This window comes from Phacochoerus africanus, chromosome 16 (genome assembly GCF_016906955.1).
Source record: "Phacochoerus africanus isolate WHEZ1 chromosome 16, ROS_Pafr_v1, whole genome shotgun sequence".
NCBI classification, from domain to species: Eukaryota; Metazoa; Chordata; class Mammalia; order Artiodactyla; family Suidae; genus Phacochoerus; species Phacochoerus africanus.
Genome location: NC_062559.1, coordinates 28,459,624 through 28,487,567, shown reverse-complemented (window position 1 = coordinate 28,487,567; position 27,944 = coordinate 28,459,624). Strand labels below are relative to the sequence as shown.

Here is a 27,944-nt window from a genome sequence, read left to right as displayed (position 1 = left end):
TAGGTAATCATATGAGCAGTGACTTTCTCTATAATGAAGCACATAATGTCAGAAAGACAGCAGAGTAATTCAAATCCAAAGAACGCCACAGAAGCGAGTTCTACTGTGCCAAGCTGGGCTCCATGCGGAACGCAAAGGAAATGGAAAATTACCCAACTGACACCTAACAACAGCAGCTCCGAATAACTGTTTGAGCATATATTAAGTCCCAGGCACTGTTCCAACACTGCACAAGTATTTAGTGCTCACCAATCCTTAACTTCTCAAAGAGTTACTAAGCACCTCTGTGCAAGGTGCCACCTTAGAGCTGATAAATAAGGCAATGGTCTTGTTTCTTATGCAGAAATGCAAAGTATAGCAAAGAGCCATGAGGAAAAGTGTACAGGAAAGGGCGCTGTTGAAGTAATGAGCAAGGTTTTCTTAAGTGGAAGAGGAGGGGAGAAAGGTAAAGAACAGATTCCAAACTTTCTCTTTTCTGGATGGGATTTGAGTGAAGGGGACAAATGCTGTGATGCCAGCTGCTGCTCCTGGAAACAGGTTCTCAGGGGACCTAAACTGGGCAGGGTGTTCTACCAAAGGAGAGCAAGCAGTTAGAAGGATGAGTTCAAGCCAAAGTGCTATTAACTACAACACAGATACATGTGCTAGAGCAGAGACTTTAAAAAGCAGTGGCTTAGGCTTCAGCTTCCACCCCTACTCACAACCCACTGCCCAGAATGCAGGTGGGTGGCCACGGTGATCTGCTGTGGAGACTGGAGGATGTAGTCTTTATTCTGGATGAGTCCAGTGGAACTCTGAGGGATACACTGAGGTGTTGAGGGACCGTGAGCCACCTCTGCCACAGGCCTTTAAAGGAGAGCTGAGAGGCAAGGGACCTGTGCCAGGGAGACTAAATAGAAACCCCATTCCAAAGAGCCACAGACAAGATCAAAGCCAGGGCAGGGGGGCTGAGGGATAACACTGGGCAGAGGGAGTGAGAGGGAAAGCAGTGTGCACATGCGCAGGGAAGGTCCGGAATGGGCATGGGAACAACTTGAGGATGTGGATGTGCCCCCTCTTCTGCCATGCAGGGGACACGGAGGCTCTCACAATGGGAAATAACAGAAGTAAGCAGGTGAATTCAGGGGTGAGTGGCCACAGCTAGCTGGAGTCTGTCATGAAAGGCTGAATGCATGGAGCATGGATGCTTTTCTGTCAGGCATGAGGATATGTTCGGGCTGGCAAGTGCCATGATCAGCTCAGTTCTGAAACCCAGTTGGAGCCCTGGGAGGACATACTCAAAAAGAGGGCAACAGTCAGGAGACCAGTGAAGAAAGAGCTGTAATAATAGCCCATTCACTCACTGATTCAGCAAATATTTAGTACTTCCTTGTGGCCAGAGACTGCTGAGCACTCTATATACGATGATGCAAAGGGATATTTCTTAGGTGGAGGTAGAAAGGGAGAGAGGCATGCAAATAACCACAGTCAAGAACAAGCTCTCTGAGTGAAGTGTGGAGAGGAGCCCTGGGATCAATGAACTCCTGGAAGCCTTAGGCTGAGATGTTTTCCAGGCAGGGAGGGGTCAGGACAGAAGAGGCCATTTGAGGTAATGGGAACAGCAGATGCAAAGGCAGAGAGAGAAGGGGAGCACAGCCTGTGTGCACAGCCCAAATGCATGGTTAGAGCATAGACTACACATGTGCCTGTGGAGGGGAGACTGAAGCTTGAGCTGGAAGGGACTTATCTGTCATGATAAAGGTCAGGCACTTATCCTGGAAGTGAGAGACTTGGAAAGATGAAAGGTAAATTACAAGACCAACTTCCCCTGTTAGAAAGGCCCCTCTCAAGGCATTGGAGAGACTGGGGATGAGGAGATATCGGCAGGGCCTGCACAAGCCCAGACAGCACAGGATGAGGCCTCCCTAAGGGCCATTCTTAACAGGCATTTAAAAAAGTACCCTTCCCTTTGTTTACACACTTCTTTGTGAAGGAATAAAATCTTGAGGAGTAGCAATCATTTGAATCACTATTTTAGGAAGATGGAGCAATAAACACAAATGTCAGGTGATGTTAATGGCTTAAGAGAGGAGGACCAAGAGATGTAGCGGATGGGGTAAGAGCACAAACACGGGGCCCAAGGACACATCCTCGTGGAAATGAAAGTGAATTCAGCCTTCGATGTGGTTGTGCAAACTGGGATACTTACAGGAGTAAAAAGGGGCACTGTTAACAACTGCACTGGGATGAGAGGCATAAACCAGGACTGTGTTGGGCGAACTGGGAAGTTTGTTCCTCAGACTATCAAGGAGATAACCTGTAATCTGTGGGCTTCCTGGATAAGACATTCCTGGATGGATTCAGGACATGGTTAGGTGTGCTAGAGAGAAACTTTTGGAATCTCCATAGGTTATATTCTGGGGACCAATAAGATCATTCAAGTGGGAAAGCGTAGAGTGAGAGGAGAAAAAAAGAGTCCAAACCAGATCCATGAAAGGCGTCAGTGGAAAACACTGGCAAGTCCGTGGCTTGGGTGAGGGGTAGAGTATGACTCCGCTTGGTTGAGTTTATGTGAGCATCTTTTAGGATTCTGTCAGTGAGTCACTGCTGTTCAAATTAAATTGCAAGGATGCAATACTCTGCACTGAACATTCTAGAGTGAGTGTTTAAAAAAAACAGTCTTCCCTTTGTCTACACACAGCAGAGTCAGTCTGGCTTTTCAGAAAATAACTTTATAAAAATTAAGGGAAAAAATTATCACAGAGAGTCAAAAGCACAAAAAGACCCCAAAGAACAGATTTCTATGTATCATCATTAACATCTAGTCTCAAAGGCTTGGTCCACTTCCCAGGTTATCTGTGAACGTACCCACTCTGTGTGACAAAGCAATTTAGGGACTCCTATCATTTTTTTCTCTTTGCAGCCATGACCTAGACCTTGGGGCCCCATATGGCTTCTGCATTTAAGACACACACCTCATCCAGACCATCCAAAAAGAGGAAATGCCTGGCTGACTAAACGTTAAAAATGAATCCATCGGCCCAGAATGTAACACAACGCGAGTGGCCTAACAATGGTGACAAGAGGGTCAATGCCTGACCAGAGGACATTGGGCCTGCCTGTGATGGCCTCTAGGATGGTGGAAATAAATGGCTGGAAGACATATAAAAAGCCAGAGGAGACCTGGGTTTGGTATTAGTTACTGTAGAAGCCACAGTGAAAGCCAAAAAGCAGCTGGGAAGGAGATTGCAAGTTGTCTGGAATTAAAAAAACAAGAGAGAAAGACCGGAAAAACAAAGAGAAAGCCTAGTCATCAGATTCAGAAGAGAAGCAAGGAAGCGGCAGTGTTCTGAAAGCTGAGGAGGACTGTGCGTTAGAGTCAACGTGTTCAACAACCTAGAAAGGCTAAGAGCATGAGTGACAGAAAGCCACTGGCTTTGGCGATACATGAGCTAGAGTTATAACCTACTCCTGCCGTCAAAAACACAAACAGTCCCCCAAATAAAGAATCTGTTTGTATGAGGGCGTCAACAACCAGCTGCTCAAATCCAGACACTCTCCCTAATATGCTTCTGCTGCAGGAACTTGACATGTTAACGTTCTCATGACAGAACACAGAGTTTCACTAAGGAATTCTTCTATCTATTCACTCTAAGTGATGAAAACAAAAGCTTATCCTCAGTGACGAGATCAGCTTCGGAGTCATCACAGGCCAGCTTTAGAGAGAGCTACTCCTGTTACCAAATACTAAATGGTGATTTGTATAAGTTGCTTAACCATTGGGAAAAATACCAAGAACCAAATGGGAAAAGTACTGATTAGGGAATCTGATCTTCTATGAATTGACCCTGGGGAATTAGTTATGCTGTTTCCCAAAACATAATGTTTTTCATCTGCAAATCAAGAGGGTTGGACTAGATGATCTATGTGTCTTCAATCTCTGAAATCCCACAGGATTTTTAATTGAAAAATACACAGAAACTGAAGTCGTCCTCTTGGGTAACAATGATACTATTACCTTTTGTAGATTAGACACACATATGCTACTGGAGAGAGAAAAAAACAGACATCTTCCAAGCTTCCCTTGGAGTCAGTAGAATCTCTTCACCCAACAACGATTAACTCAGATCTCTAATTTATTTTTTCATAAAACTACTCTTAGCAACTTAGTTGTAAATGGATTACCTCTCTGGGGAACTATCTTGGCCAGGGTATAAACATTGTATTAGGCCAAGGCTGCAAAAATATTTTCCAATACCCTTGACTAGGGAGGAAGGCAGCATGGTATCATGTGAACAGTAATGAACCAGGCAATCTGGGCTTTGTTCCTAACTTCTTCCATGAATCCCTCGAGGGTTTAAATGTCCTAATCATAAAATGAAAAGATTGGCCTAGAAGATGAAGCATCTACTCCGGGGCAATATATAATATACTATTTTACTTTGAAGGGTGTGGATGCTGTCAGTCATGCTCACACTTTCTAAAATCTCTCATTTAAAATTCATCTGATGCTTCTCAAAAATACAGGAATACAGGGAGAGTCATATTATATGTGAGAAAGAGGTCCTTCTTCCCTTTACTCAACAAGGACAGAGCATCCCTGTGGCCAGGGGCCTGGGAACCCATGAAGATACCATCCTCAGTTACATAAAACATCAGGACTAATGAGGAGTTGACAATGAAGGAGCTGAGTGGTAACACGAGCCCCCCTTCCTGCTGGGGAACTCACCCTGGAGTGCAGGCTCCTCTCTCTGTCTAGCACCAGAGGGTCAACAGCTGAACAATCTAGATGCTCAGGGTTTGGATTTTTTTTTTGCCTTCGGGATGAGTGTATGAACAATTTACTCCTACCAGTAACCTCTCGCATTATACTCAGATGTTTTTGATCCTTGATGCACCTTTCCACTGTCAAATGAGATTCACTGTTTTAGATTAACCACACATTTCCAAATTTAAGATTTTCCTACTTCCCATCTTTGTCTCCCAAACACTTATACGTCAAATGTCATTGCATTTCATTCAAATCAGTATATATATATAAAGTTCACAAAATTTCTGTCAGCTTTTTTTTTTTTTTGAAGGGTAAAATGCAAACAAGCAAACTACTTACTACTAGCAAGCAAAACCTCCACGTTGGACTGAATCATGCCTTTTTCTCACTCGTTTAAAAAAAAAAACGAAGTTCAAAATGAACAGCTTCTGCTCTAGATCATAATAACAGGAAGTTACCCAACCAGCGGCCCCAAATGCACATTTCTAGCTATTCCAAGATATCTCCATCTGGACGAACATATCCCAGCATTAAATTCAGCATGCCGAAACCCACATTCCATCTTCTTCATCACAACGACACCACCTCTTCTTTCCTCTCTCTGAGAACGTCACTATGATCCTTCTGTTCAGCTCCCACATTTCCTGTATTTAATCTGTCTTCACTTGGGCATTTCTCTTCTGTGACCCCTCTTATTATTTCTACCACTCTCATCATCTTTCACCTATAGTCTCCCTCCCTGCCACTGATATTTCCCTAACTTCCGATCTCCTAAATTGAACTGCTAAGTCAATCAATTTAACTGATACAGTTGATTTTGCTCTTTTGTACAAAACTTTTTAACGGCTGTCCTCTGACTAGTAAATAAAGCTCAGAGTTCTCCATACCTCACTGAAGGCCCCTGCCGCACTGTGAAAGCCCCAGTCTTGGCTCACTTCCCACCGTTCTTCATTAGCTCAGCTAGAACTGTGACCCACCTCTCTAACCTCCACTCTGTTCCTACTGCTCTCTCCACCTGAACTACTCTTCTCTCTCGATGACAAATGGTAAATTCCACCCACTCTACAAGGCCAAAATCACTTCCGTTTCCAGAATGAGCCATTTCTGAGCCATATTAATATCCCTCAACTCTACTCTCTGAAATATGTGAACTCTCTCTCAAAATATCTGCATTTTTGTACTGCTCCAACCACATACCTAGTACCCTCATTTTAATTTTTCTGTGCTTCTCCTTTCCTATACTTGTCTTTTATCCTACACCCTTGCCACTGAACTTAGGAGTTATCTAATCATATAAATGATTCCTGCAAATGTGAGCTTATACAGTGTCTTGCACCGAGGAGGTTCCTGATAGCTTTTCATTGTTAAAACAGCATGCTAAAGTGATCTAAACAGAAAAAGCAGCATAAATGAATGGTTTACTATTTCGTGTTACTCCCTTAATAATCAGCATCTTTCTCTATTCTAACTAATGAGTGAACTCTAGAGCTCCCTCTTATGTATCAGTAGGATAGCACAGGCAGGGTGTAGTGATGGAGTTCAGAGTACAGGGCATGTGGACTTGATTCCCAGCCCTCCTTCTAACAGCACAGCCTTGGTACTGAACCAAATAACGCAATGGACTCAATCAATACCCAAGTTCTCCTCCTAATTTTGTCTGAAATAAAATATCTGGATTTACTCCTATATTTGTTAACAAATTCCAAACTAATTTTAATACTGTCTCATATATGCTTGACTATAAATACTGGCTGGACAGAAAAAAAATCAGTTCATGTTGGAAGCTACTCATCTCCTGCAATGGTATTGCTCAGTCTCCACTCATTCAAGTGAAATGCACGCAATGAAGAGCACAAAATTCTGCCACTCATCAAATAACAACCATGTACTTTGACCAGCTGCTACCAGACACACCTTAAAACCTTTTGAAGCAGCAATATGGGCAGCAGTCCAGCCTTCGCTGTCGGCATGGTTAATAAGGTCTGCAGGAACAACGGGCTTGGATGAGCCTTCAGGATTCTCTTCTCCCTGATTCAAATCAAAGACGCCCGACTCAGGTTCCTCATGCAACGAGTTTCTACAAGCTGGTGTCCTATGGTACATAAGAAGCTTGAGGCTGTCCACATTACCAGTGTCCACAGCTGCATGAACTGGTGTCCAGCCATCCTGAAAATAAAATTCCCCAGGGTAGGGGGAGAGAAGGGATGATTACAACACTAATGTTGAGAACAGTGTTATTTAAAGTTCACCTCTAAATGTTCTTGGGCATGGATCACTGAGCTGGGAAAAGCAGGCATTCTAATCATCGATGAGCTAAGTTCTCAGACCTCTGTCAATTACCATTATTTTCCACTGCTCTGACTCATGTTTGCTATTTTGTAAGATTTTCCTCAACAGTTGACCATTTGGAGTGAACAGGTACTGCCCAGGCTGGTAACTAAGCATTACATACAATAAAGCAAAATTTCAATTTAATAAATTATGAAAGAGAATGAACTTTAGTGTCAGGATTTTTAAAAATTCATATCCAAGTATAGTGTTATTAGGATGTTATAAGCCAGTTTTACTTAGAGGGAAGAGTCCTAGCTCTAATAATCTTAACATTTTATGCCACTGTTTACAGAAGGAAAGATTCTAGACAATAGGGAAAAGGCAGACATGCAGGAAAAAGTCAAATAACTCCAGGAGATGCACATGGGCCTCTATGGAGTGCTCTGTCATTGCAGATGGCTACTGATAAATCGAAGTTTGGAAAATGTTTCAACTAAAGTGACTGGGCCCATTCTCTAGAATATGTTACTTTGAAGCCTCAATCATCTACTCAGCTGGTTGCTAGAGCAGATTCAGAACTCTTTTTTCCAGGGCAGTAATTCTCAAAGTGCGGTCCCCTGACCAGCAGCAGCATCAGCATCACCTGGTAACTTGTTAGAAATGCAAATTGTTGAGCCTCATTCCAGACCTACTGCATCAGAAACATTGAGGCTGTGGCCGGGTAATCTGCTTTAAGAGCCCACAGGGCAACCTTGTTGCACTAAAGTTTGACAAAAACACCCTTCTCTAGAAAACCTTGATCCACACTATAGTCTCTCATTTCTATATAGAGATGGCTCTGCCTTCCCAGGCACCATCTTTACCAGTTTTTTGTTTTGTTTTTTTTTTTTTGCCACGCCCACAGCACGTGGAAATTCCAGGGCCAGGGATCAAATCCCCACCACAGCAGTGACTCTGAGCCACAAGAGAACTACATTTAAGACTTTTGTAAAAGAACTAAGAGGTATATTTTGTATCTGTTTTGCTTCTATTTTCTGTTTGGCATTTTTTTTTTCATCCGGTATTTCATATTGCCATACTAGATATTTTTCAGTGAGTTACAGTACAGTTTTTAAAAAATAATGGGGTAGAAGACAGGGAGAAAAACAGACAATAAATGGTAATAATCTGCATTCAGACTGAGTCATCAGATCGTTTGCTCAATCTGTCCCTGAGCGATGTGGCTTTTTGTCTGGTTTCGTACCTCATATCAAGGAGTCAACTTGGCCAAAACAAGACCATGGCTTGTCAGTAACTGGAGTGCCATACAGTCCTTGGGCTTACCCCAGTCAGGTCAAGTGTTTTCATGCCCTGTTCTTTGTTCGGCTGTGGATATCTTTCTTAGGTATCAGCCTTCATTCGGCACCAGAGTGTAAGTGTTCTTGACCTTCTCTAATTTATATGACAAAGGCCATGCAGTCATTGCTGAAAACCTTAAAATCTTTCATTCTCCTTTGATTTCTCATTAAAAGTCATGAGAAATAATTATTCCCTTAAGGTCCTTCATCAATTATGCTGTTTATCTCTGTACTTTGGAGCCTATGTACTTCTAACAATTTCATTCAGCTCATCAACTTGCTTGCGAGCATGGATTTCTATGTTCTCTGACTTATAGGATGTGACTTAAATTTTTAGGCTACACTGCTTATTTCTCATTCTGATAACGATGTAAAATTCATTCATTTTTCACATGTTAAGGTGGAATTTTATAATGACTGTATAACACCACAGATTTCGCAGATAAAATATATAAAATAACACGAGTACATATAACACTGGACTATTTTCTCAGATTTTCAAAAAATAAATGAAATTTTAAAAAACCCTACCAACAGGACTCAATGGAAGATGTTTACACCTAGTTTATATTATATTCCTGGTTATAACATTAATTGTTGGTTTTCCTTTGAGAAACTAAGAAAACCAAGATCTAAGAGTGACTGCAAAATAGATAATGCACCTTTTTATCCTAGGAACTTTTAAAGGTGTTTCCTGCAAGATGGATGCACAGTAGAGCCTATTTTCTGTTAATGAAGATATCCGAGGTTCTGATAACCTTTGGCGATTAAGTGTCTATACTTATCTTTCATGAGAAATATGTTGGAGGGTAGTAACTATTACACTTCTAACATTTTGGAAAGTTGCAAAAAAGAAAAAAAATATTCCTGAGCCCAGTGAAGACTGGGTCATAGTGGAAGCTCCTTAACCCCACCAGCCCTCCACTGGAGAAATGCATGTCAGCGTGCAGAGGGCTGATTCAAGTCTATCACAACAGACTGATAAAGATCAGCTTAGGAGGGCTAATTAAGAAGGTGATTTCAAACACATTTCTGTGAGGCTGAGACAGAAGAATTATCCAAGGAATCTTTTGTGGGTCAGACTCTAACTTTCCTCAGTTTCTCAATCTCTGACTTCACCTGTGTACCCTGTACAGGAGATAACAGAACTGTGTGGGGCAGAGATTCCATGACGGATTTCCACATACAGAGATTCAAGTTCTGAGGCAAATCAGACAACTGACTTCTGTGAGGTGCTGCACCATCTTAATAGCAACAACAAACATTAGTCCTTGGAGGAAAAGTGAGCATAAATAACCCTCCTCTGAGTCATGGCAATGGGCTCCCTCTTGTCACAAAACTCCCTCCTTTTGACACACAGGACAAGTGAACGCTAGTGTGGAAGATGACAATGACCTCAATGAAGGCTGACCTTGGTCAATCGTTTACAATCACCAGGCACTATACCGACTACCTTAAAAACACAGGCTAACGAACCACAAGCTTCTAAGGATCGGGTGATCAGATGCTCAGGCAGAGGTCAGACAATATCCTTATCCAATATTCTCAAAGAAAAACAAAGCAACCTTTGTTTTAACCTATTTTACTTTTGGCTGTAGGGTTTGCGGAGGTATTATAAATTATAGGACAAAACCCAAAATACAGGTACTCACTCTGGTTTTTACACTTCGGTCAGTCTTAGCTTCCAGCAAGAGTTTAATACATTCTTTATTTCCATTTTTACAGGCCAGGTACAGAGGTGTCTGTCCTCCATCAGCAGCGTGATTAATATTAGCATCATATGCAATTAATAATTCTACACACCTAGACACAAGATTACGATTAATTACATACAAACAGGGTTTGATTTCTGAAGTACCACCTGACCAAGACATTAAATAGAGAAAATAATGATAGAGCAATTCCCTGTCTTTATTTATAGTAAATATCTGATACATATACATATCAATTATTACTGGTCTTATTACAGAGATCCTGTTTTTAACAAGACCAGAAGATATATTAATTGCTCCCATGAAAATTTTAAATAGCATCCCTGATCAAGGCTGAATGCCTGGTTTATGACCCTTCTCTGTAACGAACTTATAAAAGTATAAAGTCCTTAGAATATGTTTAATTGTGCTTGACATATATATTATTTGTGGTTCAAAATACTTTGAACCTTGAAAAAAGTCAGGCTGCTGAGTCATTCTGAGATTTTCACTTGAGAAAATAATTATAAATAGTGCAGACAGCAGGGCACCATGTGCCTTCACTATAAAAGGCAACACGGAGACAGAGAAAAGGGTCGTTTAGGGGAGAAGAAACAGCAGAAGCTGTCCTGTCTCCTGAAATAGGGCCAGTTTATGGGCAAAAAGACACAGCTAAGCAGAAACACATTGCCCTGAGAATCAAGAAGGAAAGAAACAAGATAAAATTCAAGACATCATGGCACTTCGGAACTAACTTCAGTTGGCACAATTAGATGAGAATAAACTAAAAAAGGAAGGATAGATCATAATTAAATCTATGAAGATGAAGCATCGCGCATCTTCAGTGTTTTGCTCAGATGCATTTCTTGGCTTCTTCCGGCAACATTTGGTTTGTTTATATATATTTTAAAGTTACACACTGATATGTGTATTTAACACACTTTTAAATGAACCAAGCCCCTGGATTTCCTCAGGGTTCTCCCTTTTTGCAAAGCCATCCATGCCTCCATTCCCATGACTGTTACAATATCCAAGCAAGTGGCCCTATGGCAATAAAGGTAAAAGTAGAGCCCAGAATATGAATTCCTCTTGGAGGATACAGGATATATGCAGAAATTAACAGCAAAATCAGTAGCTAGGATCCTCAGCAATAAACTCAAGAGTGAGGAGATATGTGTTAGATATGTAGAGGAAAAAAAATAAGACTGTACTTTAAGGACACATTTTGAATTTTTAAAAATTTATATAGATGACTAATAACAGTGTGAAATTTAAAACTCTTATTTCAAGAATTCTGAGATTTGGAGTTCTCATTGTGGCTCAGTGGTAACAAACCCGATGAATATTCATGAGGATGGGGGTTCGATCCCTAGCCTCGCTCAGTGGGTTAAACATCCAATGTCACCATGAGCTGTGGTGTAGGTTGCAGTTGCAGCTCTGATCTGACATGGCTGTGGCTGTGGTGTAAGCTGGCAGCTGCAGCTCCAATTCGACCCCTGGCCTCAGAACTTCCATATACCGGACGTGAAGCCCTAAAAAGAAATTAAAAAAAAAATGAACTATGAGATTTGTTGAAGGAAACAATCGGGATAGTAAGATAAAAAGTTGAAAACAGCTTTCATTCCCCACAGCCTGCCACTTCGACACTGGCAGAGAAGGAAATTTAGCTATATTTTATTTCATTATTAAAATATGACTTCATGTCGGAAAGTTATGTCTACACTCAACTGACTTATTAAGCTACTGAAGAAATTACTACCAAATTTATGTGTATTTTAATTCATAGACTCTTTTCGGCTTTGTGCTCTAATTTCTTTCAGTATGTAAACTTCTGCTTCAATTTTTCTAATGATAAAGTTAATAACTGGGATCTAATGCTGAATAAATTGCTATTAGGAAGATTATTATAAATAAGTCCATTTTACTTTGAATGCCATTGCACATAAAAAAAACTTTTTTTGTGTTGTAGTGGTATAAAATAGTGAATAATGAAGTGTTTTATCAATCCATTATCCAACTGCTTATACAGTTGACATTCATATCTATAGGTTTTATATCTGTGGATCCAACCAACCCCAGATGAAAAATATTTGGAAAAAAATCCTAGGAAGTTCAAAAAAAGCAAAACTTAAATTTGCTGCATGTTTTCTGCTATTTACATAGCATTTGCATTATATTAGGTATTATACGTAATTCAGAAATGATTTAAAGTATATGGGAGGATGTGTGTGGGCTATATGCAAATATTGCACTATTTTATATAATGGACATGAGCATCTTCAGATTTTGGTATCTGTGGGAGGTCCTGGAAACAATCCCCCATGGACAAGAAGGATGATTTTATGTTGATAGACTAAAAATAAGCTGCTTCCTCAGAAGGAAGTTCATTCACATGAGGTCTGGAAACAGCATATTTCTCTTCTTCACCTCCTTCATATACAGCTATCTATTATTAAGAAGAGCAAATTTAGGATCCTGCTTTGCATTTAAAATCCTCAAATATGTTTAGCTGAATTTATTCGCCAAGGGATCTTAAGCACTAGTTTACACATTCGGCCAAAATATGTGTGCAAATTACAAAGAGGCTCTTTTCATGGGGGGAAAAAAAGAATTAAGAGCATCACTTACTTGAAATGTCCCTGAGCAGCTGCAGCACACAAGGGTGTGAAGCCATTTTTATCAGCAGCATTGACTTGGGCTTCTGCATTCAGCAGCAATCTCACACAGTCTATGGATTTTAATAGAAAGCCATTTTAATTCCCAACTTAGAGTTATGATGAGCCAAATCTATACAAGCTGTAGACAGATACTAACCCCAAAGGACCTCTCCCATGCACAGCTCATCTGGCAATTCTTCCAGGGCCGAGTCAGACTCCACAGACTATCTCACGGTGAAAGCAGCTTCCTTCCCCCGGGACTTTGATACCCCAGACTCACCAACTAAGACATTTCTTTCTTTCTTTTTAGGGGGGCTGGTGCGGGGGAGAGTTGCAAATGAGTGAAAGGGCTGTCCTATGTTGGAAAAAGTTTTACTAGATTTTTCTATTGGCCAATCTCAGAAAATAGTTAACTGGATAGAGAACCAATCCATTTACCATATTGATAATACCATTATTTGTATTAGGGCAGTTAAATTCTTACATCAATTATCCTTTAATCTTTGAAACGCCTTTGTGGTAATCCTCCCACACTTAATTCAAGAAATGAGCATCAAGGAGAACCCATGCAGTCACCAGAATCAGATATAAATATCACCTAGACCTCATGTTCCATATGTCATTTACCAGACTGAATTTCTCTATATTAGAAAAAATTCCCACGATATTGAAGTATTCCCCCCAAATTTTCCAATAATGAACTACTTCTTCATTCACTGCAATTGTCCATTTAGGCCACCAGAGCACAGCGGAGCTCTGAAAACTTCTAAGGAAGCCACATTATTACTGAGGAGTGCATGGCTTACATAGGCAATGTTAACTGACCTTGCATTTGCCAGCAAATCATCTCTTTATCTGCACTATAGTATGTTTTAGAATATTTGACTATAAGACTTGTTTTTTAAGGAAAACGATTAATTCCCTGACTTCACTGATATGTCATTTGTAGTTGTACAACTTCTTAGTTCTCTTAAAAAATCCAAAAAACTATAAATTGTTCCAACTACAGAACAATTTCAGACCCATGACCTTTCCTAACTGGTAATAAAACTTTCCCCCATGGCAGCCATGTGGTAATGCCCTAAGGCTTTGCCTTCACAGACATCAGGTATTTCTAACAGACAAATTAGAGCGATTTTGTCCTGGTCAAAGTCATCACAGATGGGGGACTTTATTCTAAAATGTCCTTTACAGTTATCAGACCCCAAATTTCTATATACACATTTCGCTGTACATAAAGATGACTTTTTGCTAGCTGCAGTAAAATTTTACATTCAAAAAACTGTACAATTTTTTTTTTAATGTTTATAGGAGTTCCCTGCTGGCCTAGTGGTCAAGGACTTGGCATTGTCACTGCTGTGGCTCAGGTTCAAACTCTGGCCTGGGAACTTCTGCATGCTGTGGGCACAGCCAAACAAAAAATAAAAATAAAATGTTTATAAAATCTTTAAATCATGTAAAAAATTATTTATTCTACCTGGAAGGGAAAACTGAAGCCCAAATGAACCTTTTGCTCCTAACAATGACTACAAGGGTTTTGACTCTCCATTCTTTGGCAAGAGGGTAATACAATGAGGTAATATCCGCCGTCTTTACCTGTATGTCCATTCTTAGCAGCAGAATACAAGGCAGAATGGCCATCTTCACAGGAGTAATTAATGTCCAGTCCTTCTTCATTAAGCAGCATTGATAATAAAGTGACATTTCCCTGGGCAGCAGCTTGCTGAAGAAGGGTGGGCCTGCCAGCCAGGGGGGCAGGACCACCACTCATTAGCAAAGGGGTTAGGGAGGGTGACCAGCCTGTGGGTTAAAGGGACCCTAGTTAGAGAGTAGGAGCAAGGACAAGAGACAGCTATTACCCACTCCTTTCTGAATTACACGCACACAGACACATGGACATGTATCCCTAGAGGATTATGTAGTTTCTAACATTAGCCATCTGTTAATATTTACTTAGCACAAATCGGTATTGTTATTTCAATCTTATATCTGATGCTAACTAAATTAACATACATGGTGACAAATTATTTTTAGTCGTCAGTCTTGCACAGATTAAGTGTTAAAATGGTGATTGCTTTTAGGAAACTAAGAAGGTAGTCTCATTTTAAAAGTTCAAATTCCTCTTCAGGATTTCAAAAGACTTTCAATTTAGAAATGATGTACAGACTTCTTCAATTTCAGTATCAACTGACAGAATTACTTCTATCTTACACATAAAGATATCTAAGAAATATAAATTTTCCTTTTTCTACAATGTTTCCAAGGGGCTTAATTATAAAATTTACATAAACCATTGAGATGAACCCAATACTCTCAAGGAATCCAATTACATTCCTCAAATTTCATTTGGGAAGAAAAATAATGGGTAGCCAACTACTACTCAGTATTAAGAGCTAACAAAAGCACAGCATATACAGAATATACCAGCACAAATATCCAATTCATAATTTTGAAGATTAAATCATCTGGCCATCTTCACAACATTTTGTACCAAAAGCTTTTAATCAGCTAACAGGCCACTCTACTATATGGTTTTAACAAAAGTCATAAGAGTTATCATAGTTAGAGATTTCTCATCAGTATTTAGCAGCTTTAGAAGAGAATCTGTTAAGTGTGTGAAGTCGGCTGCATATAGCATGGAAAATTTTCTGAATTCTTCCTTGATCAAAAGGCTGTAAAAACAGTAAAGTAAAAATGTTTATTTAATGTGATATATAGGTATTTAGTTTATTTCAGCCTAAAATATAATTAACTTTTAAAATAAGTCATTTTTAGAGTTCCTGTTTTGGCTCAGAGGGTTAAGGACCCAACACTGTCCCTGTGAGGATGCAGGTTCAATCCCTGGCTTTGCCCAGTGGGTTAAGGATCTGGTGTTGTTGTGGCTGTGGTGTAGGCTACAGCTGCAGCTCCAACTGGATCCCTAACCTAGGAAATTTCATATGCTGCAGTTGCAGTCTTAATAAGAAAAAAAAAAAATGTCATCTTTCTTTCTTCCTTATGGAACCCCAAAAGCCTGCAAGTAAAGTTGGTATGCATATGGGGGCATAAGTATATAAGATTTACTTCTGGGAGTTCCCATCGTGGCGCAGTGGAAATGAATCTGACTAGGAACCATGAGGTTGCTGGTTCGATCCCTGGCCTCGCTCAGTGGGTTTAGGATCCGGCGTTGCCGTGAGCTGTGATGTAGGTCGCAGACAAGGCCGGATCTGGTGTTGCTGTGGCTGTGGCGCAGGCCAGCGGCTACAGCTCTGATTAGACCCCTAGCCTGGGAACCTCCATATACTGCAGGTGTGGCCCTAAAAAGACAAAAAGCCAAAAAAAAAAAGAACAATGTTTCAAATAAAGATCATCTTTAAAAAAAAATAAATAAAAGATTCACTCCTGGGATGTACTTTCTACATCTGTCTGGTAATAGACTCTGTAGTTAGATATAATAGGTGGATCTTTTATATTCCCTGCACCTTGGTATCAGGATAATATTCTAAATATTACTTATATTACTATATAATAAATTTCTATAATTGAATTTTAAATTATTGCTCTTTTTTTTTCTTTTTGGCCATACATGTGGCATATAGAAGTTTCTGGGCCAGGGACTAAATCCAAGCTGCAGCTGTGACCTACGCTACAGCTGGATCCTTAACCCACTGTGCCGCAGAGGGAACTCTTTAAATTATTTGTCATAAATATTTCATTAAGTATTAAAAAGGTGCCTATGAAAATATTTTTAAAAATTCTTTGGAAAAAAAAGAACCAAAGCAGTTTATACAAACAAAACTGACTGTTTGCTAATAACTGGATATTTTATCTTCAGAATCAGTTATTTGGATCTATGAGTACTTGATGGTTTTTACTCTATTAGTCTACAATACCATAAAATTCAAATGCTCATAAAATTATTAATATTTATCTAAGCTTTATGATATTCTCCCATTGATATTCATTAGCTCTTCTTACAAAAGTAGGATTTTTTACTTCATACTTACAAGAAGGCTCCTCTCTCGTACATTTTACCTTTTGTATTTTCTTAAAAACAAACAAAAAAACAAGCCCACAAAAATTAAATCAGTACTTATTAGAAATGGATGATAAACAGAAATTATAAACACCAAGGTATGAAACCTTGACTGCAAAGCAAACACAAAGGCAATTCAAAAGACATGGCACTGGGGTCCTCTGTGTAACAGGAGGAAACAGGGTTCAAGTTCAGTCGGTCTGTCCCTCTCTCACCTCCTTCTTTCCTCCTGACCTCCACCCCGACTCCCTCCAACTCTCTCTCTCTCTTTCAATTCCTTTATCTCACTCCAGGGGTCTCAGTTCTTGATATTCTTTCAAGAATATCAACAGGTGTATAGTAAATGGTTTGGTCTTCTGGTGGGTTTTGTTTTCATTTTTCTTTTTTTCTAATACAATTCTAGGCTTTGGGGACAATTAAAATATAAATATACTTTAACTGTTTTTATGGAAATATTCCATTAGGAATATAATTTCCTGGGAAATTCTATTTTTAATGCTAAGCTGAGATACAAAATATTTCAGTCAAAATATTTGTCTCTAGACCACTCAAGAGTCTTACAACTGTTACACAAAACTCCAGAAGAATATATATCAATTCCCTTATTTTCTTCTTTTAAAATATATTTAAAAATCTTTTACAAAAGAAAAATGCTTTATAAATACCAAGGACTCTTAAAGTTTAAATACATTTTTTTATCTCCACTCTCATTTCCAATTTTCTCCAGCACAGGCAAACTTAAATTATTATAATAAATCCTACCATAAAGATGGGAAAAATAAAACTTCATCATAAGACTTTATTTATTGTTCATTTGAAATCCCCAACAATGATAAAAGTGATACTATTTAGATGACTGGTTAAGCTATGGTTAAGTAGTGATAGAACAGACCTGCAGTCATATGGCTACTTTAATGATGTTAGAAAAAGTTCACTCAGCTTTGCAGTGTCACATGCAAACATTAGTAAAGGTGAGCATCTTGCAGAGCATGCAGTGATGAAGGGAACAGACAGAACATGCAATGGCAGAGGAGTTGAGAACAGCTTCTGGCATCAGCTTCAGAGCGTGGAGAAGGTTATTCTCATAGCTCAGATCCATCTCATTTTCTGACTTAGCCTTTAAGCCAATCAAACATGAAGGATACTTTTTTAAATGTACGTTTACCTAAGGAAAAAAATCTGAACCAAATGAAATAAAATACAGCAAATAATAGTTAAAAAAAAAAAGGAAAAAAAAAACATTTCCAAGGGTATGGAAACTCAGTTGCCTGGGGCAATTTATGGTTTAGGATTCTCCTCCCCTAACAGTGGAAATCTGCTCATTTGAGAAGTTCAGGAGGAGCAAGAAATTCTAGTTCTTTTAGAATTTTATATGTTATTTAAAAATTTAAGGCGTGGCCATAAAATTGCTAATAGCGTTAGAGTAATTTACAATTCAATAGCGTACCTTTTTTAAATTACGATTCTCAATGCTTTAACTTAATCATAATTATTTATCATTGCTATAAGCTGACATAGAAACACAGATTTTTTTTAGAGTTTGAAAGATCATAGGATCCAGATTTCCAAGGAGGGAAAGGTAGTGAACTGCTATTTGAAAAATTCAACAGACAAGTTTAATAAATCTTTTTGGTTTGGAACTAGTTCAGTGTTTTCATATTTAGATGGAAAAGCTAATGGCTCAGAGAGAAATTTCTTTTTAGGGTAATACCTAGAAAGTAGCAGAAATGAACTAATGATGTTTTACCCTCAGTCCAGTGCTCTTTTCATCACTGAAACTGGAACAGATATCCACTAGGTATTTGGCAGATCTTCCGTGTCCCCCTGTCCTGCTCTTAACAATCACAATGGCATTAGTGGTTGTCTACAAGATGAATATCCTTCACTGAGCCTATGATTTGGAGAAGCACAAGCTCAACCAGGCACAGGTAGGTTAAGAAGCAGGATGGAGGGTGCTCTGGTGCTTTCTAGTTGCAATGGACATGGCGGTAAAAATGGGTGCATCTAAATGAAAAACAGCTGAAATCCTGTATCTCATTTGGAACGTTTAGGTTGATCTAAACCCTCGGTTGAGTTATACACCCCCATTATGTAACTGCAGTAACATTTCCATCCCCCAAATAGACTGGATGCTCAATAAATGCTTGCTGACTAACAACCTCCACTGCCTCCATTTTTCTCCTAATAAACTCTATCTTACCATCAAGTGACATAGACGCCTGTCACCCTACCAATGGTAATTCTGCAGTTCTGAGACTATTTTGGCCAAACTGCAGAATCTGAGAACAGAAAATGAGGAACCAGTTTCATGGATCTTTAGTGAGTGCTATTTCTTTGGTTCTACTTCTTATCCTCTTTTGCTCCCTACACACAAGCAAGGCCATTTTTCAGAGAAGTTATGGCTCCTTGATCCAACATTCCACTTTGTCTTACGTGGGTCATTTTGGTGAATATATAATGGACTAGGAATTCTCTGACTTTAAAGGTTAACTTAAAATCCTGCTGACAAAATGTTATTCGGTCATGGATCTTGGTTTTAAAGCTTTTCCACTGAAACCAAAGGGCATTTGGAGCTGAACTCTGGAGCACAGCAATGATCGAAGCAACTACTGGCAAAGCATCAGGGTACAAAGCAAAGCTGGCTTTCTATTTTTTAAGAACTGACAAAATTCATATCCCAGGAAGTGTTTTCTATTTTCCATAGTCTCTGCATTTATGTCAACAGCACTGCCAGTGCTCCAATCATTTTTGGAACTTGTGTTGTGTGACTACTGGAAGACCTTACAGCACATTCTCTGATTCTCCTGAATGGTAGCAAAAATTCCTCCTCTGAGGTTGGATTTAACTTGTGGGAAAGAGCTAACATTGTTTTAGGCCATGAGAAAGGCTGTCCAACTCAGTAATAACATTTTGCATTAAAAAAAAATATGAATGTTGAACGCCTGCAAGGACATCACCAGCTAATACTGAAGTCAATTCTACAGCAAATTTACAAAATGCTTTCAACAACAATATCACTGAAGCAGTAATATCATCTCTATTCATCACTCATGCTGCTCTGAGTTCAATACCGTGTTTTATGCACATGATATGACATTAAACCCTCCTACTAGCAACCCTCCCCAATATGTGCAGCATAAGCTCCACATTAAGGACGAGTAAACCTGCTCAGTTCAAGAAAAAATCATCCAAAACACAGAGCTGTAAAAGGCAGAGTCAAGGTTCCAATGGAGATCTGACCAACATCAAAATCCACTTTGTTTCTAATTCCCGGCTTTGCCCCTTAAATCTAGCCTTTCGAGGAGCTTAATTTCAAGGAGACAGCTTATACATGGATAAATAAGTCCTGTTATACTGCTGTCATTACCTGATCATTAGCAAGTACCTGCTTTTCTTACTCCCACCCTGCTCCCTAAATTTAATAAATAACACCACTCAAACCTTCCTTTAATTCTTAAAGTTCCCTCTCATGAGAACCAACAGTCTCTGTTAACCACTAAGATCCTAGGGTGAGAGAGACCCCTGCAAAGTTTCAATACAACTATGACACCACGACGTTATTTTAGAGCCACATTTACTCAGTAAAGAATGAATGCCATTCAAGAGCAATGCTTCCTCTAGCACTGCATAACAAAAGGGAAAAATCCCGGTCTTGATGACTCTTGGTTTGAGAGTGCTAGATTCAGTGACTTCATAAACCACATCTGCAATGGAAACCTCCTCTAATACAGCCCACATGCTATGTTGTCCATCTGGGCTCGAGTGTTGGAAGATGGCAGCTCTAAACAGAGTAAACAACTTCTGAAATAAACTAAACCTAGGACAGAGATTTCCAAATACACATGCTCTGTTTCTGAGGTTAATCAAAGTTAACGCCAAAGTGATATTACAACTTAGGCTACACCTATTACAGAACACACCCAATCAATTTTATAATCTAAGGTAGACCATAATATTAATAACTACTTGAAAGCCTCCTTTCAAATGTCATCTCAAAAGGGACAGAACTGAACACATACTGTTGGGTGATGGCTCACTCATAGTGAAGTCTTGGGAGATAAATATTTAATAAGAAGGAAGAGCCTTTCCTCCTTTCAGGCTCTCTAAATTAATGGTCTCCATGTGCTCCAAACCACTACTTTTAGGTTATTTTAAAAGAAGAAAGCACTTAGATTAACAAAACCACAATTCTTATAGCAAGATGAATCACCATACCCTGGAGCCTTTAAAGAAAGACACAAAAAAAAGAGAAGAAAGAAATAGGGGGAAAAAAGTACCAAATTAAAAAAAAAAAAAGTTTCAATGCGATGTGAAGGAAAGGAGGCAAGTGAGAGGACAGGAGGACAGGCCACATTCTTAAAGAAGGGTAGAATATTCCAATCCCTTTACCTGATGCTGTTACCAGGAGGCTGTCTGAGGCACCTGCTCTACAGGATGAGGCACTAATTGGGTTTATGGAAGAGCAAAAGGCAATGGTGGTGGGAATGACAAGGGAACTTTCTGAACATGCAGGTTGGTTCAGTCCAGGGGTTTCAGCAGGCCAGGCACCCACCTGAGACGTGGCCAGGGCTGAAACGGCACAGCCTGCAGGTGCCACAGTTAAATCTATGGATGGTTTTGGTGGCAGCTGAGGGGAGGAAGATTTAGGGAGGTTCTCCTCATTTATTACCCTGATCCCTTGTGGCAAAGTGGAAGGAGGCGAAGCCACAGTTTTGTTATCACCCTTGGCCCCTGCACTGGGGGCCCTGCTGCTATCCATGATAACCTTGAGCTGGGGGTGTGGTGGAGAAGGAGTTTGGGAGAGCCCTGGCTTTTTTGGAGGGATGGGAGGCGGGTTTCCTCTGTCAACTCGTCCTACACCAGAAGTCTTTAAACTGGTCCGACCAACCAGGGGGTAGGTGCCAGCGTCCCCCGTGGGGGGTGCTCCAGGCCTTGGGGGAGCTCCCGCTGGAGGGCTTGTAAATCTTGACAGTGCTTGGGTCACGGTATTCCGAGCTAGCTGTTTGGCCACTACGTTGTCACGACTTGTAGGAGAGACATCTCTGGACGGAGGGCTTTGGGTTGTGTTCCCATTCTGGTCTGGGTCATTGGCATTACCCTGAAATCTAAATCGCGCCGCCTGGATGCGTGGGTTCAGACCTGGATGCAGAGGCGCACCAGCACACGGGGAATGTAAACTGTGTGGAGGCTGGGCTGGTGAGCAACCCTGGGGAGCTGGGCCTGGCGTGTGCACAGTGGGTGGGGCGGCGTTACTGGGGAGTGGGGATGGGTTACTTGCTAAATCTGACGTTGAGCCAGTGCTCGGTCCATTTTCCTCAATTCTGGTTGTACTTGGAGGTGGGGCCACAGGCAGAGAAGAGCCAATCAAGTCACCATGGGAAGCCTGCCTGTCGATACCTGGTCTGACCAGGGCGGCACCTGCGGACACATTCCCTTTAGCATTTGCGGAAACTAAGGGGCTCCCCGCGGCAGGCTTTACAGGCACCGTCAAAGGCAGCTTCTTCAAGGGGTCAGTATTTTCTGTCACTAGGTCTGTCTGGCAAGCAACAGATCTTGTCATCGGTCCTTCTGTTCCCACAGATATGGAGACCAGACGTCTATCTTTGGTCTTCCGGGGAAGAGAGAGGCTGGGTTTGCTGTCATTTCCCCTTTTTAGTTGCTCAATCATCTTCTTCATCTTGTCTATCTCCTCTTTGAGGTCAGTGGTGTGTGCTTCCTCTCGGTGCAGCTTGGCACGAAGCTGTTCCCGCTCCGTGTCGAACTCTGAGAGCTGTTTTTCCATCTGAGCTTCCATTTCTGTGCTTCTTTGTTTCTCGGCAGAGAGTTCCTCTTCTAACACACTCATCTTTTTCTTCTCCTCTTCCAGTTTGGCCATCACCTCTTCCAGCTTCTGGGCCTCCTCTATGACTCTGCCTGAGAGCTGCTTGCACTCCTTGACCAGCATCAGGACCACATGCTTGTTTTTGCCTCGCTCCTCCTCCAGGCGGGCGGCCAGCTTCTTGTGCTCTTGTTCAAGGGCTTGGAGCTGAAGCTTTTCCATCTCCAGCTGAAAGAAATTCACAGGACAGCTCTGATTAGCAGGCAGAAGCTTTTTTTTTTTTTGCCCAAGAAGTGGAGAGATTTTCCTTAATTTTTAAATAATTACGTGGTTTGGGTTACCTAAACTGCCACATTTCTGAAATGTGTTGTGATATGACGGACATTGTAGAGGCTCATTAAAATGAGAAAATAGACGTAAGTGGTTTTATGAAAAACATCTACAGCAACAGAGAATTTTCTAATGTATTAAAGTTAACCACATAAAAGAACAGTAATCTGATGGTTCAAATCACAACAAAAGAGTTCAGAAAGCTCTGCTTTTGTAAAAACAGAACTCTGTTAGGGAACTGGTGTGGGTTTTTTTTTTTTTTTTAAAGGTTAACTGCCTTAAAATTATTACTCTTTGAGATACTGTATAATGAAAACAGAAGACTTCGGTTAAATTTTAAACTCCTGTACTTATTACTTAGCTCTTCAAGAAATCTTCTTTGAGCTTATGGTAAGTTGCTATAAAAATCATGTAAAAGCATATGTGAAACTTCTTTGAACTTATATACAAGAAATGTCTTATAAAAAATATAATCAGTATCAGTGAACCCCCAAGTCTGACCTCATCTCCTCCCTTCCATCCCACTTACTCACTCAGCTCCCAGGACACGGTCTTCCTGGCGTTTCTTTAACATCACCCTGCCTCAGAGTCTTGGATCCTGCTACTCTCTCCGCCTAGAAATGCCACCACGACCTGTCACATAGGGCTCCTGCATGAAGCAGTTTGCGCACTGCATGAAGGTGACTGGCTGTGGGGTTGAGAGGGTTAGCCCCAACCCTGTCGACTCCCCACGCTGTCTGCCCAGGACTGGGGCTGCATCTGCCTGAAAACAAGGGCACCTTTTCCTTCACAAAAAGGCTCACCATGGTACAGGCCCCTAGGATTTAGGCTTTCAAAGGCAGTATTTGCCTAATTGATTAACATAGGGAAGGAACTTAAAAAAAACCTCTTAATAACTTCGTATGGGGTTTTCTAATATGCACAAAAATACCCAACTGCACAGGCGCCTGGCTCCTTCACGTCTTTGCTCAAATGTCACCTTCACAGTAAGGCTTCCACCCCGTGAAAACACAGTCCTCCCCATCCTTGTGCTTATCACCCTTTGCTAGTACCTGCCGACTCCCACTGGAACAGGGCTCCATGAGGGCAGGGCCTTTGTCCCCTTTGCTGCTGTGTCCCCAAGACCTAGAACAGTCTCGGGCACACAGTGGCACTTAATAAACTGAATGATGGAAATTAATACAGTCACAGAAACATCAAACTTCCAAATACTGACGGCCTTTCTGGGTACACAGGCCTAAAAGGCGCACTATTGCCCAGCTTTCTTTTTTGTTTTTTCTTTTTCTTTTTTTTTTTTTTTTTTGCTTTTTAGGGCCGGGCCACACTTGCGGCATACCAAAGTTTCCAGGCCAGGGGTCAAATGGGGGCTGCACCTGCCAGCCTACACCACAGCCATGCCAGATCCAAGCCATGTCTGCCACCTACACCATGGCAGCTCATGGTAATGCCAGACCCCTAAGCCACTGAGCAAGACCAGGGATCAAACCTGTTTGCTCACGTACACTAGCCAGGTCCATTGCTGCTGTGCCACAACAGAACTCCCTCGCCCAGGTTTCTAACGTCTCTCCAGGGAACATCTGCCATGAGGTGCTTGAGAGAGACACATCCTACGCTGGGCTAATCCACATGCTTTACCTGCCCAACTAGCGATACATTCGATCTGTAGTCCATACAGGGCCTTATAGCTCATCGAGGCTGAAGCAGATCTACGTGATTAAAGACATGGAAAGGATTCCAGCCCTCCCAGATGTTAAAGACCCATGTGCTCTCAAGAGAGCCAATAATGATTTGTCAGTTTTAAGTCACCACTAACAGAGGAAGGAGATGCTTGCATGATCCATCAGTTGAGGACGTGCTCCTGTTTCTTCCCATTAAATCCATTTCTCCATTCCCTCAGTCAGTTACGGGACCAATAGGAGAGAAGGGCTCACTGCCCAAAAGAACAGCCATAGATTCATTTACTGTGGGGCTCTTCCTGCTTTAAAGAACTCACTGAATAGCACTGCAGTGGGTCCTAAAAAGAGGTGGTCAGGAGTACATATACTTCCTCAAGAATAATTAGAGACAACTGTTCATACACATACACTAATCTACTATATGAAATTTGGTGGGTGACTTCATAAGTAGATTAGGTAAGATTTGGGGAACAATTCTGCTATTCTATACTAGATTTATATTTTATTCACTTGGACACCTCACAGAAAATTGGACTTAAGAGTTGAAGCCTATTTAACTCTTCTAAATGCATCAAATAATAGGTTGTTTGGAAGGCAGACAGAAAGTTCTATTAAGAAAATATTGAACATGTTTTGTATTACCCCCTCCAAGTTCTTATAGCAACCTAGGAAAAAGCACAAATTAACTTTCAGCTTGTTTTTAAAATATGATTTTCATAATTTACCCGTGAAGGTGGGAAAAAGTTCTGTTGCAGAATTTAAGGGCTACTTGCATTTTACAAAACAACTAACTAAAGGCCAGGTTAGTGATTTCCCTGATGTCATCCAGTTAATCAGTGTCAGGATCCTGGCACTCATTTAGGGCTCTGCTTGCCTCAAGTTTTTCTCACCGCATCACATGTGCTGCCCACAGCAGCTCTTCCCTATGGGTCGTCACACTTTATTTATGAAATGCTAACTTTCATCTTACACTTCAGGGTCAAATTAAAGGACTTCCGAAAGGATATCAACTCAACTAATCCCAGAATCTCATACAGAAAACTATACTCCTATAAAAGCACCCATACGTTTCCTGTATCTTTGTTCTTCCATCACTCATGCCTTATAAATCCTGTCTCAGACTAACACGAGTCTTTTTAATCTCACTGCAGATAGCAGAGCACAGAGGAAATCACAATAATTGATGCACCTACATCACGTGACTCCAAACCCAACCGAGCTCTGAGCCCCAGTCATCAATCATTCTCCCTAACTCTGTTTGGCTTCCTCTACCATTTGCTCCTTCAGGGGATATTTAAGCCTCTGCCACTCTCCCCAATACTTCACCCAGTCACCACTCAAGTCACTCTCAGTCTACCCTAATAGACTCTTATCAAGAAAATTCAGAACAACTCTCTCCCTTTACATCCTGTCTGCCCCCTTAGGCTTTTTTATAGTCATACCACCCATATGTCCTTCCCGTCACTCTAAGAGAAGAGGTTTCCATCTGCTTAAGTTCAGACTTTCTTTAGCAATTAACTTCATTATCGCCTGTCACCTCTGAGACTTGGCTCAGCAGGTTAAAGATCTGGTGTGTTCACAGCAGTGGCTTGGGTCGCTGTTGTGGCGCGGTTCAGTCCCTGGCCTGGGAACTTCCACATGCTGTGGTGCAAAAAAATAAATAAATAAAGAAGAATGATGACCTATACTGGTATTATCAGACAAGGACCTTAAAGCCCCTCTTTTCAAAGAAAATACAGTCACAGTGACTGCACAGAACTAGAAACAAATGGAAAATCTAGAACTGAAAAGTATAGTATCTAAAAACTTTTTAAAAGTTCACTGAATGTGCTAAGAGAAGGGGGAAAAAAGAAGAATTTGAAATAAAACAAAAGAAAATATCCAGTTTGTGGAACAGAGAAAAAAATGACTGAAAAAGTGAAGGCACTTCCGTGACCTATAGGACAACGTTATTAAATTCCACATACCTGGATTTTCAAAAAGGGAAGAGAAAAATGGGGAATAAAAATATATTAAAGGAAAAAATATCCCCCGATTTCACAAATTTGGTTAAAAAACCAACAAATCTAAGAAGCTCAGAAATCCCAAAGCAGAATAAATATAAAGAAAATCATATCTCGACAACATCAGAGTAAAATTGCTGTCAACAAAGCTAAGAAATAATCTTGAAAGCAACCAGAGAAAAAGACACATTATATACAGAGAAAGTACAATATAAATGATAGCTGAGTCATTATGACTAAAACATACGAAGCAGAAATAAAGGGAGAAATATACAAATCTCCAATAAGGATCTTTTCTCAAAAAGTTCTAGATTAAAAAATCAGTAAGACTATAATAGTTCTGAATAATACGATGAAAACCACCCGCCTAATGGACATTATGGAACACAATACCCTAAGAGCACAGAAGATGTCGTCTTTTCAGATGCACTTGTGGAGCTATAAAATTACAAAAAATGACAAAGGACTAAATCTCACAGATATGTTCTCTGACCACGGCAGAATTAAATTATAATACATCACAATAAGATATTAAAAACACTCCAAAATTCAAAAATAAAACATACCTCTAAGTAGTACACAAGTTTAAGAAGAAATCACTAAGGGAATCAGGATATATTTGGAACTGATTGAAAATAAAAACATAACATTATAATTTATGGGCTGCAGTAAAAGTGGAATATTTAAAGGCAGATAAAGCAGAAGATGGAGAGAAACATACTTGTAATTGCTTACATTAGAAAATTAAGAGCCATCTCGAGTCATTTATCTAGGGGTTACTTTAAGAAAGTAGAAAGAGTTAAGCAAATCAAATTCAAAGAAAGTAGAAGGAAAGAAATAACAAAGATATCAATGAAATACAAGAGGCAAATGACAGAGAAATGAACACATCCAAAAGTTGTTTTACATGTAAAAGATCAATTGCTAAATATTAAAAAAATTGTTAAATATTCAAGAAAATAAGAAATGTAGAAAAACAATTATAAACAGTAGGAATAGGAGTTCCCATCGTGGCTCAGCGGTTAACGAAATCGACTAGGAACCATGAGGTTCCGAGTTTGATCCTGGCCTCACTCAGTGGGTTAAGGATCCGGCGTTGCAGTGAGCTGTGGTGGTCGCAGACGTGGCTCGGATCCTCTGTTGCTGTAGCTCTGGCGTAGGCTGGCAGCTACAGCTCAGATTAGACCCCTAGCCTGGGAACCTCCACATGCCGTGGGTGCGGCCCTAGAAAAGGCAAAAAGAAAATCAATCAATCAATCAATAATAGGAATAAAGGATGGGATATAGTGTTAGAATAGATTTTAAAAGGATAACAATGAAAAACTTTGTGCCAATAAATTCAACAAATCGATTGCCCTGAAACACACAACTTTAAGAAATGATATAAAATGGAGTA

At 40.4% G+C, this 27,944-nt stretch overlaps 1 protein-coding gene across 5 annotated transcripts in view; it reads right to left on the bottom strand.

Annotated features, from left to right (window-relative positions):
* CTTNBP2 (cortactin binding protein 2) overlaps positions 1–27,944 on the bottom strand; it is a 154,147-nt gene that overhangs the window by 53,126 nt on the left and 73,077 nt on the right. For 2 of the 5 annotated variants that reach the window (XM_047763220.1, XM_047763219.1), the window contains exons 4-8: positions 21,111–22,767; positions 14,303–14,506; positions 12,678–12,777; positions 10,011–10,161; positions 6,665–6,916 (exon numbers count right to left, since the gene is read on the bottom strand). In XM_047763220.1, the coding sequence (XP_047619176.1) occupies positions 6,665–6,916; positions 10,011–10,161; positions 12,678–12,777; positions 14,303–14,506; positions 21,111–22,767 (2,364 nt within the window). Of the gene's footprint in view, positions 1–6,664; positions 6,917–10,010; positions 10,162–12,677; positions 12,778–14,302; positions 14,507–21,110; positions 22,768–27,944 lie in introns of those variants that run through there. The other 3 variants (XM_047763221.1, XM_047763222.1, XM_047763223.1) reach the window with 3 other exon arrangements.